Source organism: Rhinatrema bivittatum, chromosome 3 (assembly GCF_901001135.1).
Source record: "Rhinatrema bivittatum chromosome 3, aRhiBiv1.1, whole genome shotgun sequence".
Classification (NCBI taxonomy): Eukaryota; Metazoa; Chordata; class Amphibia; order Gymnophiona; family Rhinatrematidae; genus Rhinatrema; species Rhinatrema bivittatum.
This window is the reverse complement of record NC_042617.1, coordinates 178,334,094-178,347,790: the sequence shown is the minus strand read 5'-3', so window position 1 is coordinate 178,347,790 and position 13,697 is coordinate 178,334,094. Positions and strand designations below refer to the sequence as shown.

General features: G+C 42.6%; 1 protein-coding gene across 4 annotated transcripts in view; it reads right to left on the bottom strand.

The window, feature by feature from the left end:
* AKT3 (AKT serine/threonine kinase 3) overlaps window positions 1-13,697 on the bottom strand; it is a 1,010,799-nt gene that overhangs the window by 151,406 nt on the left and 845,696 nt on the right. For all 4 annotated transcript variants that reach the window (XM_029593967.1, XM_029593963.1, XM_029593964.1 and 1 more), the window contains one exon: window positions 3,112-3,326. In XM_029593967.1, the coding sequence (XP_029449827.1) occupies window positions 3,112-3,326 (215 nt within the window). The remainder of the gene's footprint in view (window positions 1-3,111; window positions 3,327-13,697) is intronic.

The window sequence follows — 13,697 nt, the reverse complement described above, 5'->3', positions numbered from 1 at the left end:
CTCCTCCAAGAACTTATCCAAACCTTTTTTAAACCCAGCTACACTAACTGCCCTAACCACATCCTCTGGCAACAAATTCCAGAGCTTAATTGTGTGTTGAGTGAAAAAGAATTTTCTCTGATTTGTTATAAATGTGTTACTTGCTAACTTCATGGAGTGCCCTTTAGTCCTTCAATTGTCTGAAAGAGTAAATAACCGATTCACATTTACCCGTTCTAGATCTCTCAATATTTTATAGACCTCTATCATATCCCCCCCCCCTCCCCTCAGCCATCTCTTCTCCAAGCTGAACAGCCCTAATCTCTTTAGGCTTTCCTCAGAGAGGAGCCATTCCATCCCCTGTATCATTTTGATTGCCCTTCTCTGAACCTTTTCCAGTGCAACTATATCTTTTTTGAGATGTGGTGACCAGAATTGTATACAGTACTCAAGACTCAGTCTCACTACAAAGTGATACAGAGGCACTATGACATTTTCCGTTTTATTCACCATTCCCTTCATAATAATTTCTAACTTTCTGTTTGCTTTTATGACTGCCACAGCACACAGAGCCGATTTTAATGTATTATCTACTATGACGCCTAGGTCTTTTTCCTGGGTGGTAGCTCCTAATATGGAACCTAACATCGTCTAACTACAGCATTGATTATTTTTCCCTATATGCATCACCTTGCACTTGTCCACATTAAATTTCATCTACCATTTGGATACCCAATCTTCCAGTCTCACAACGTCCTCCTGCAATTTATCACAATACACTTGTGATTTAACTACTCTGAATAATTTTCCATCATCTGCAAATTTGATTACCTCACTTGTTGTATTCCTTTCCAGATCATTTATAAATATATTAAAAAGTACCAATACAAGTACAGATCTCTGACGCACTCCACTGTTTACCCTTATCCACTGAGAAAATTGACCATTTAATTCTACTCTCTGTTAACTGTCTTTTAACCAATTTGTAATCCACGAAAGGACATCTCCTCCTATCCCATGACTTTTTAGTTTTCTTAGGAGCCTCTCATGAGGGGCTTTCTTAAACGTCTTCTGCAAGTCCAAATACACTACATCTACCGGTTCACCTTTATCCACGTTTATTAATCCCTTAAAAAATTGAAGCAGATTTGTCAGCCAAGTCTATTCTGTTCTATTAAACCATGTCTTTCTATATGCTCTGTGATTTTGATCTTTAGCATAAATTTCCACTATTTTTCCCAGCTAATCTGGCTAATGTTGACATTCAACAATAGCTGGATAAACTTACCCAGGTAACTCTGGTTGGGATAAGTATCCTGCTGAATATACTCGCCTAAAGTTATTCAGCTACCTTTAGCTACATAATGTTTGCGTTTAAACGGTTATCTTTGAATATAAATGGTTTGAAAGTTAAACTAGCTACGTGTAGTCGTATAACTTTCTACTTAACTGGCTATTTTCAAAATACAGCTGCTTAAGTGGCTGCAAAATGGAACCAAAACCCCCCCCCCCAAAACTTTGGATCCCTGAGGCCCAATCTTCCAGCTCCCACCCAGAAAACATTTAAAGTTAAGTGTGGGCCTTGTGACTGAGTCCCCTCCCTACTACAACTCACTAGTGTCCTGAGGCCTGCCCCCTCCTCCTTCCCCTGCAACTTCTCTTCCATTCTTTTCCACGCTCGTAACCCCAGAATCCCAACTAGGAACTGCTCCTGGCACTTCCAGCATTCTTCTGACAGCAACGCTAGAAGCATAGGCTAATTCCTCACCCAAGTTAACCAGATAAGTTTATCCGACCAACTTTCTCAGGCAGAGAGTGGATGAATATTGGCTTTGATAACTTTCGGGTCGATACAGTAAGGACGTGTTAGAAAGAGTGTGGCAGTGCCGGGTGCACCCTCGTTTGCCCCACGCACTGTTCTGATCACATACCGCTCGATACTCTATTTAAATGGCATGCAAATGCAAGCCGCATCTGCGAAGCGTTAGGCGAAGCATTAGGCCCGCGCAACCCATTTTACTGTATAAGCGCTTAATACAGCGCCTATACAGTATCCTGGGTGCGCTGGTACCTGTCATTTCAAATGACATTTGAAATGACAGGCACCAGGAAGTGGATCCCAACTTTAACCCATGAAAACCTAAAAACCGAAAATACCCTCCTCCCGAAGCGGCTCGACATGTGCCAACTTACCTTTTGTTGCTTTTCAGCCCCTTCCCTTCTCTGCAGCCCTCCGGAGGGGGCAGGCGGCGATAACGGCTCGCAGCAGTCCCCCCCGTGCCAATTCATTTAGGACGTTTTCCTTAGGCACAGAATGGGAGAGCGTCCTGTTTGGCTAAGGCTGCTGGTTTTTAATTATTCCACTGGTCCCAGTCTTAGTTTTACATACCCCGAGAAACCTAGGCACGCTCAAGCTAAGGTGATCAGACAGTTCCTGCTTTGCTCGGAGATATTCAAATCAAAAGTCACGGCGCGAGCGAAGCAAAGCGTACTTTCATTGGCCTGAGCGCCCGTCAATTTGGGCGCTCCAGCCAATGAAAGCACACAGACGGGCGCGCGTGACGTCCTTTTGGGGGAAAGTTTGCCGTCTACCCTTACCCCTGCCTCTAACGCAGGGGTAAGGGTAGGCGGTAAGTTAGCAGGTTAAACGCGCGGCAAAACGGCAGGGTAAAATAGCGATAGTCGGGGCGCGTGTTACTGTATGGGAGGGAATAGCTAATCCGATCGTTTACATTTAATATACATGCCGCGTGCGGAAGGGGTTACCCGGTGATTTAAAGAGGCGGTAAGGATGGGTTAAAGGGGATAGTGTATCGCAGGAAGGGCTAACGCGGCCGGAAAGTGAGTAGAAAGCGGGTTAGGAGTGGGGTAACCGCGGCCCCACTTTACTGTATCGGCCTGTTTAAAAGACCAATTTCCCTGTAGGAAAACAGGATTAAAAAATAGTCTCTCACTCAAGTTTATGAGGCATCTCATGTACTGATGATATTATGTTTTATAATAACAAACAGAAATTCATTACCTCATTTTAATTAAATAGTGCTCAATAATAATGACAATTGTTGCAAAAATAAAATAAATGTGCAGTGGGGATTTGTGGAATACTTTAAAACTATCTTCTGCTACACTTACCGTTTATTTGGATCTTTTATCAGAAGTCCTGAAAGTAATGATTTTGCATCTGCTGAAAGCGTTCTGGGGAATTTAATGTCTTCCATTAGTATTAGTTCAAAGAGTTTCTCATGATCCTGGTTGTAGAATGGCAGTCTTCCACACATCATTTCATACATTACAACCCCCAGACCCCACCAGTCCACTGCACGGCCATAGTCATTGTCTTCTAACACCTACAATTTGAAGCAAATAAACATGATTTCAATCAATTCAAAGGTTTTCTCTTGTCAATTAGAACTATCCCTCTGCTTCCCACCAATACAGCTTCAAAGTTATCACTGACAGGCTATAAATTGTTTTTGAACAATAAAACAAAGGTATACAAATCAGGTGGATAACAGCTGAGAAAAAGTTATTTTTGAGAGACTAACATTGTCAATAATCAATTTTCATTTCAAACTCCTAGGATCTGCAGAGATTTATCTATGAGAGAATGTGGAATTTAGCGGTTAGAGCAGTGAATCACTAGTCAAAAGAACTGAGACTCTGGAGTCCAAATTCTGTTCTATCACCAACTTGGGTAAATTGAGGTAGAGAGAGAGAGAAACCACAATTGGATAATAGTGTTTTAGTTTCTGTGTTCCTCTCCCTTTTCAAATTGGGTATACACATCAAACACCAGCAATGATAGCCAGATATTGCACAATTTTAAGTATTATAGTTTTAAAGTAATTGGGATCCTGTTGGATAACTGACACCATGAGGCCAATATTCAGAAAAGCTTTCAACAAATAACTTATCTGGTTACAGTCAGCAGTTAAGTTGCCTGGGATATTTAATTGGATAAATGTCCTGCTGAATATATTTGAAAAAAGTTACCCGGGTGTATGTATTTCGATAACTTTCAAGACTAACAAACTATGAGGGTCATTTTTCATATCACGTTAGGTCCTTATCGTGGGCGTTAGGGCTCTAACACCCATGATAATGCCATAATGCATGTGATAAATAATGCATCATGAGATGCGTATGCAAATTTTAAAAATTTAGTCAAGTGGGAGGAGTTTGAATGGAGTAAATGAAAATAAGGGGTGCTTAATGTTGTGTGTGATAGTGTAACGCATGCTATCACAGAATGTAATGCTGGAAATAACTACACCTTTTTTCCTGGCATTATGCTGTGTGTTATGGCCAAAACAGGATTTGTGATATTTATCGCAAATCCCGTTTCGAGGGGGGAGGGGAAGAGAGAGAGACAGCGCCTCTGGGGACGCACATATATTAGTCAACTTTTTCTATCACTATAAGAGGGGCCATTCTGAACTCAGGGTGGTTTTGGAGGTGGGCTAGGTTTTGGGGGGCAGTTTTACTTGCACAGTCAGCTGTACGAACAGCACAGTAGACATCAGTGAAGGTTTGATGTGATTTGGAGTCATGAAAGGTACAAAAAGATGAGATTTGTACAATGTACTCTCGATCTAGCTTGATGTACTCTCTACCTAGCTGCTATCAAGGTAGGTTGAAAGTACAATGTACAAATCTTTGTGTACCTTTCATTGTTGAAAATACACTGAAATCTTCTGCTCAGTGTGTAGCAGTAGACAAAAAAGCAAATAGAATGCTAGGGATTATTAGGAAAGGCATGGAGAATAAAGCAGAAAATATTATAATGCCTCTATATCGCTCTATGGTATGATATTATCTAGAGTATTGTGTGCAGTTCTGGTCACCACATCTCAAAACAAGATATAGAAGAATTAGAATTAGAAGAGACAACAGAGGGGAGGTATTATAGAGGTCTATAAAATAATGAGTGGAATGGAATAAATAAACATGAATCCACTATTTACTCTTTTGAAAAGTACAAAGACCAGGGGACACACAATGAAGTTACTAGATAATACATTTAAAACTAATACGAGAAAATATTTTTTTACTCAATGTATAATTAAGCTCTGAAATTCATTGCCAGAGGATGTGGAAAAAGCTATTAGTGTAACTGCATTTTAAAAAATTTGAATAAGTTTTTGGAGGAAAAGTCCATTAACCATTATTAAAGTAGAGTTGCATATATTCACTGCTTAGGTGAACACAAAAGGAATAGATGCCTGGATCTTTTTCAATGCTTTATTGGTGCAGAGACGTGTCAAGTAAAATCGCCCGACTCAGGCCGAGTTTCGCAGCTTTGCAGCCGCTGCCTCAGGGGCTGGTTCACAGGATCCTTGGCCTAGCGGTTAGCGCAGCAGGCTGTGAACCAGCCCCTGAGGCAGTGGCTGCAAAGCTGCGAAACTCGGCCTGAGTCGAGCGATTTTACTTGACACGTCTCTGCACCAATAAAGCGTTGAAAAAGATCCAGGCATCTATTCCTTTTTTGTTCACCTGACGGTATCATAGATCGCCTACCTCTTTGTTTTCTTGGATCATATATTCACTGCTTATACTTGGGATAAGCAGCTTGGAATCTATCTACCTCTTGGGATCCTGCTAGGTACTTGTGACCTGGGTTGGCCACTGTTGGAAACAGGATATTGGGCTTGATGAACCTTTGGTCTGAGCCAATATGGCAAGTCTTTTGTTCTTATGAGTAGGCCCCCAGACGTCTGTTCAGACATAATCCCTCTCCTCTGCTAATTGCTTGAGAGTTGCAGAATAATACCATGACCTGTTCTTTTGCTTTTACCGATTTTATGTTATTGTGCTGCCCTGTCACCTTGGACTTGCATGCCAACAACTTTACTAATATGACCCTGACACTAGGGAGGGCACTGAACATTAGTAGCTTTTGTATCTGCATGAAAATGTCCATGAAATTTGCCTTATAGGGACAAATGGAACTTTACTTTCCTGAACCAGTGAACTTGATTTACAATTCCACTGCCCAATAAACATGGTTCAGTCCTAGAGTTGAATAAATGACAAAGTGACTCCTACTTTCTCCTTCATGAGTGGCAACAGACTGGTGTCTGTTGTGAAATATAATCACTGGCTGGTGCAAGTGTAACAAGACATTGTTAATCGATGAGAATGGGATATATGGCTTTATTCTGGCAAATCACACAGATTTAAAGTTTAAAGTACTTGTAAATTTATCAGTAATGCTTCTGTTGCTGTATATATTGACAAGTTGGAGGCCTATGCCCCTTCCTATAATATGCAGGGTACCATTAAATGTCCTGACTATGTGGAGGAAATGCCCCTGTGGCTTATCCTTAATATATACATTGCCCCATACTCCCAGAGGGCATTAGATTCTCACAAAGGAATTTTAATCAGACCTTAGTACTCTGGGATCAGGTGGGGGGAATTCCTTTAGGAGGGAGATGGGACAGAAAGGTGCCTCTCCCAGACATTAAAGAAACTTTTATGCTGGGTTATGTGTCATCACAATTTTACTATCCACTTCTCACCCAATCATTCACATGCTCACCTTGATATCCATCCATATTGCCATTTCCAGTGTGATAACCAGCATAATACCCAGGATCCCCTTATATAAAGTAAATTTTAAAAGGTGCACACATGCACCCCTAAACACACATAATGGGTACGTAAGCAAAAATACACTCAATTTTATATTGTACATGCAAGTACATGTGTACCATTTAAAATATCCCCACCGCGTGTATGTGTTGGAGCCTATATGCGCATACACATAGAGAGAGAGAGAGAGAATTGCATTCTTTTAAAGGGCCGATCTTACACTCTCTATATATCCTACTGTAAGAGGGGCACTTTCAACTCATGGTGGGTTCTGGGGGGGGATGCTGTTACATTGGTCTGCCTAGGGCACAAGGGTCTGTAGACCCATGTAACACAGGCCCCCCCAAAAAAACTCACCCTGAGTTGAAAGTGCCCATCTTACAGTGGGATATATAGAGAGTGTCAGATTGGCTCTTTAAAAGAGTCTCTCTCTCTCCAGTGTCAAATCTCCAGACTTACACCTCAACAGGACCAATAGTAAAGTTACCTGCATAACTTGGATGCGCATTGCCATATTCAGCCTTGCAAAATTCAGGGGCTGTGTGTGTCTTGGCCCACCCTGGAACGCCCATTCCCCACCCCTTTTCTGCCTCTCTATTCTTGATGCGCACACAAGATATGTACGCATGCACTTTCCAGCTTCTTAAAATTTGTGTTGCTTGTGCACAGGCCACATATGCAAGTATGGGGCCATTTTTGCGCGAACAACACTTACAATCTACCTAATAGTGAGGAACACGGGGTTTCATCATTTTTGAGCTAATTTAGTTTCCCAGTTTGGGTGTCTATGAGTTAGAACAGTGGTCCCCAACCCTGTCCTGGGGGCCCACAGGCCAGTCAGGTTTTCAAGATATCGACAATGAATATGCATGAGAGAAAATTGTCATGTTATGGAGGCAGTGCATGCAAATTTTCTCTCATGCATATTCATTGTGGATATCCTGAAAACTCGACTGGCTAGTAGGCCCCCAGGACAGGGTTGGGACCACGGAATTAGAAAACGCTATCCATGACATATTTGCTATTACTGAAAGTTTAGCAAATGGTACTGCAAGAGGCATAGATAAATTGCAGGAAGAACATCAGTCCTTGGCAAAAGCTGTTTTGGACAATAGGCTCGCACGGGACACCTTATTAGCCAAGAAAGATGGCATATGCCAGTTTATTAATACCCTTGCTGTGCTTATGTTGATAATTCTGGCAAACTGCAGCATGATATTATTTGCATGACCTCTCTGCAAAGCTCATATTCTTCCCCATGGGTCATGGGATTTGGATTTCCTTGGTATTGGATCCTTATTTGGGGGCCTGGGGCATAAGTTAATGTATATAATTGTCATTATTGCCCTTGTCCTTATTTATCTCCCTATGCCTCGGATGTCAGTGCCTAATCAGTATTTGCCAATGGTCTGTAACCAGCCTGTTTCAGCTTGATGTTTTCCTCATCAACATATCTGGAGGTACTCTCCCCTTCTGACAATGATGATCATCTCTGTTTCCCTAGTGAGAATTCCAAACACTGTGGATAGGCCTCTACTAGTCTGTATCAATTGGATTCCTCCTCCCCTATGGTTCTGAGAGCTCTGTCCCCTATTATAGCGTGGCGGAGTAACCTTGTGGACAGAGCAGTGAGCTATGAACCAGGGAAATCAGGTTTCAAACCCCACTACTATTCCTTGTGACCTTGGGCAAGTGAACTTACCCTCTGTTGCCTCAGGTACAAACTTACAAGGAGATGCATCAAGCCACATTAAACAGAGTTAGACAGCATATATTTTGTGATATTTATTTATTTAATGCTTTTTTTTATACCGGTATTAGTAGGTACATCATACCAGTTTACATTGGAACTGAAGGTGGAAATTACATCAAACAGGTACAAGGGATGGGACTACAGAAACAAAAGGAAAAGTAACCGAAACTGGCAAGCAAGGGCAACATCATATGTAAAGATAACAAGTAAAAAATGGAGCACAACTTTATACATGGGTTCAGCACATGTGCTGAAGCAACAAAGGGTTGAGAACAGGGGATCTAGTCTGGGTACGCCTGTTTGAAGATAGAGCACTATCGTGCAATATATGCGGTATTTTGCATCTTCCCACCCAGGATCTCTCCCCTATTACAATGTCCTTATTTGTGTGCGATTTGCATGCATAAATAATACAAATACGTTCAAAGAAGGTCATTACTAGGCAATGGGATGAAAATATTTTAGTGCTGATTCCCTTCTCAACCTAGGGCCACCAATCGAGGCAGCCCCAATTCCCCGAAAGTTAAACAACAGAAAAAAAAAGCCCATGTGGTGGCGTCCACAGCCCCCCACCCCAAGTCACCAATAGGGTACCGGCCCTGGTCCTCCCACCCCCAAGTCACAAATAGGGTACAGGCTCCTCGCCCCCCCACTACCTTGAAAGCTCCACATACAAATAATAGGATCCAGGCCCCCCACCCCCTGAATCTTTAGAATTAGTAGAGCTGGATCTGTACTGTATCTCTGTGCAGGGCTTGACACAGACTCTGTGAAACTCTCACTTAGGGATGAATTTTAAGAGTTGCTTGCGTTAAAAGGTCCATATACGCAAGTATCTGGGCTAAATGCGAGAAACTTGTATTTAAAAAATTGCCAAATTATGCGCATATATGTGCACGGGTAAGCAACCCAATGCGTGGATAAAAGGGGCACAGTTAGGGCGTTCTGGGCCAGGGCTAACATTTATGCACGTAAATACGGATTTTAAAGCCAACACTCACAGCACACTTCAGGCTGTTACCTGCGCTAATTTACTTTTGTTCTTGATGAGGTGTATGTATAAAGAAAACTTGTGAGGGGTCCGGGTAAACTGGGAGTGGGGAGGGGGGGGAGTGCAGGCGGAAGAACCAGAGGGATCTACATAACCTTGAGATAAGCTGGGCAAACTAGTGGCTATTTTCTTTACGCACATATGCTTTAAAATCTGCTTAGCTGTGTGCATTAAAACCGACAAATTCCAAAGGAAGATAAGCGAATAACATTTCATTGTGTAACTACTTAAAATCAGGAGGGCACATAAGCACGCCAGGTGTATATTAAATAGTACGCGCACACTTGCCCAAGCGATTTAAAATTCCTGCATATGTGCGTTCAAACACACATGCGTATATCAGAGCCCGCGCGCTTCTTTTAAATTTACAGTATAAATAAATGCTTCCTTTTTTTTTTTTTTTTTTTTTAAGACTGTCAGTGTTCAGTGTCTACTCTTCTAAAGGATTGTTTGTACCCCAACAGTATAATTGCATATATAATAAGGTAGGAGCTAGTGCAGAATTAGTAAGAATCAATTCAGTAAGATTAACCCAGTGGTGAAGAAAGTTGAGGGTTTATGATTAATATTTTTTGACTGCCAGATATTAGAAGAAAGTCTCTACTGTAGAATCTAGGGGAGGGTCTGGCTGAATTGCAAAGCTTTTAATTTTTTTTTCCCCCAGTAGATGAAGTAATAGGGCTTAAGGTGCATGGTAGTAGTATCTTGAGCCATATTTTTAGGCCATAGCAGCTGAATGCACAAAGTTTCATATAAGTTATGTTGGCAGAAAACAGGGGGGGGGGATGGCGATTGGAGGACCTGTTGGGAGGATCAAAGTTCCCTTTGGATAAAATACCCACAGATTAGCAGCAGAACACTATGTAACATCAAATGGCATTTTCAAGTTGCTATTTGCCTATCAGAAAATTTGTAGTTTTACTCTATTACAGAAGTGCACTTCTCTAGGTTTCAAAAATCACCTTATTCAACCTTCCCCATCTGTCACCATCTGCTTGTTTTTAGCATGTACTTTTTGTGTGCTCACATAAGCATGTGAAAAATAACTAACATTCATATGATTATATGCTAGTACATTTGAGGTCTGGGCATAATAAAAGTTAGCTGCCAAGCAGTATTTAACACTTAATTTTGTTAGGTCTTATATGTGAAATATATTTGATATCCAAACCGTTTTGCTGTTAGAAAACTGATAAAAGTATTGTTCATCCTCAGAACCAATCACATCTTTTAAAACATGTTTATCAATACAGGTGTTAAACTGACAACTTGTCCTGATTAATTTGGCCTTGCTTTGTTTAGATTTTTTTTTATATCAGAGGTGGAGAAACTTTCTTGACACAGGGCCCACATTAGTGGCTCTTGCCTGGCAAGAGGCTCCAACTCAGAATTCTGGGCAGAGATCTAGCCTGCCCCTCCACCTCACTCCCGAAGATGGCAAGAGCCTTGAGCACCAAATGAAAAAAAGCACATTACATCTAAATAAATAAAGACAACTAATCTATAAAATGCTGGCAAACCTGGAAGTTGAACCCAGGGCAAAAAAAAAAAAGTCAGTAACTTGCCTTGGGATTGGATTTGGATGCAAGAAATGGGGAGAAATAGGATGATTCAGGGCACAGAGTAGAGTGAGGGGAGAGGAGGATTCAGGGAAGAATGGGAGGGGAAGAGAAAGGGATTGCTGGGCATGGGGTGAGGGAAGAGAAAGAGGGGAAAGAGAGGGGTGATTTGCTGAAGATGCTACCACTATAAGGCCAGCTGGGCTTTTGCTGTTAAAGGAGAAAACGCTGTGTCCAAGCAGACATGGTAAGGGGGGGGGGGGGGGGGGGGGGCATAATTCCGGCATGGTTAAAAGGGGAGGTGAAAGAAGCTATTTTAGCCAAAAGATCTTCATTCAAAAATAGGAAGGAGGATCCAACAGAAGAAAATAGGATAAAACATAAACATTGGCAAGTTAAATGTAAGACATTGATAAGACAGGCTAAGAGAGAATTTGAAAAGAAGTTGGCTGTAGAGGCAAAAACTCACAGTAAAAACCTTTTTAAATATATCCGAAGCAGAAAGCCTGTGAGGGAGTCAGTTGGACCATTAGATGATCGAGGGGTTAAAGGGGCACTTAGAGAAGATAAGGCCATCGCGGAAAGATTAAATGATTTCTTTGCTTCGGTGTTTACTGAAGAGGATGTTAGGGAGGTACCCGTAATGGAGAAGGTTTTCATGGGTAATGATTCAGATGGACTGAATCAAATCACGGTGAACCTAGAAGATGTGGTAGGCCTGATTGACAAACTGAAGAGTAGTAAATCACCTGGACCGGATGGTATACACCCCAGAGTTCTGAAGGAACTAAAAAATGAAATTTCAGACCTATTAGTAAAAATTTGTAACTTAACAATAAAATCATCCATTGTACCTGACGACTGGAGGATAGCAAATGTAACCCCAATATTTAAAAAGGGCTCCAGGGGCGATCCGGGAAACTACAGACCGGTTAGCCTGACTTCAGTGCCAGGAAAAATAGTGGAAAGTGTTCTAAACATCAAAATCACAGAACATATAGAAAGACATGGTTTAATGGAACAAAGTCAGCATGGCTTTACCCAGGGCAAGTCTTGCCTCACAAATCTGCTTCACCTTTTTGAAGGAGTTAATAAACATGTGGATAAAGGTGAACCGGTAGATATAGTATACTTGGATTTTCAGAAGGCGTTTGATAAAGTTCCTCATGAGAGGCTTCTAGGAAAAGTGAAAAGTCATGGGATAGGTGGCAATGTCCTTTCGTGGATTGCAAACTGGCTAAAAGACAGGAAACAGAGAGTAGGATTAAATGAGCAATTTTCTCAGTGGAAGGGAGTGGACAGTGGAGTGCCTCAGGGATCTGTATTGGGACCCTTACTTTTCAATCTACCTTATAAATGGGCTCTGACCGACGGCCCGCAAATGCGCAGTAGAGAGCAGCTCTACCGCGCATGTGCGGGCCAGCACGTTGGTCAGAGCCGTGCGTGCCCGGAAAAGAAAATGGCGGTGGGGCCGCAGGAGCGGCGGCGGCCGCGACGCAGGAGCGGGAGGAGAAGCAGCGGCGCCGCGCGCGCGAGTGACACCCCCCCGAGATCTGCCGGCAGGAGCGGGAGGAGAAGTGGCGGCGCTGCGCGCGCGCGGGAGTAACACCGCCTCCCGAGATCTGCCGGCAAGAGCGGGAGGAGAAGTGGTGGCGGTGCCGCGCGCGCGCGGGACACCCCCCCCCCCCCCGAGATCTGCCGGTTGTGGACGATCGTAAAGGGGAGGGGATCGAGAGAGGGAGGGGAAGGTGAGAGAGAGAGAGGGAGGTGAGAGAGAGGGGTGAGAGGAAGGTGAGAGGAGGGAGGGGGGGGGGGGTGAGAAGGGGAGGGGGAAGGTGAGAGAGAGGGAGGGGGGAAGTGAGAGGGAGGGGGGAGAGAGTGAAGGAGGAGGGAGAATGAGGGGGAGGGAGTGGGAAGGAAACGGACCGAGCCCGTTGTTACGGGCTTAACGTCTAGTATATTTATAAATGATCTGGAAAGAAATACGACGAGTGAGATAATCAAATTTGCAGATGACACAAAATTGTTCAGAGTAGTTAAATCACAAGCAGATTGTGATAAATTGCAGGAAGACCTTGTGAGACTGGAAAATTGGGCATCCATATGGCAGATGAAATTTAATGTGGATAAGTGCAAGGTGATGCATATAGGGAAAAATAACCCATGCTATAATTACACAATGTTGGGTTCCATATTAGGTGCTACAACCCAAGAAAGAGATCTAGGTGTCATAGTGGATAACACATTGAAATCGTCGGTACAGTGTGCTGCGGCAGTCAAAAAAGCAAACAGAATGTTGGGAATTATTAGAAAAGGAATGGTGAATAAAACGGAAAATGTCATAATGCCTCTGTATCGCTCCATGGTGAGACCGCACCTTGAATACTGTGTACAATTCTGGTCGCCGCATCTCAAAAAAGATATAATAGTGATGGAGAAGGTACAGAGAAGGGCTACCAAAATGATAAGGGGAATGGAACAACTCCCCTATGAGGAAAGACTAAAGAGGTTAGGACTTTTCAGCCTGGAGAAGAGACGACTGAGGGGGGATATGATAGAGGTGTTTAAAATCATGAGAGGTCTAGAACGGGTAGATGTGAATCGGTTATTTACTCTTTCGGATAGTAGAAAGACTAGGGGGCACTCCATGAAGTTAGCATGGGGTACATTTAAAACTAATCGGAGAAAGTTCTTTTTTACTCAACGCACAATTAGACTCTGGAATTTGTTGCCGGAGGATGTGGTTAGTGCAGTTAGTATA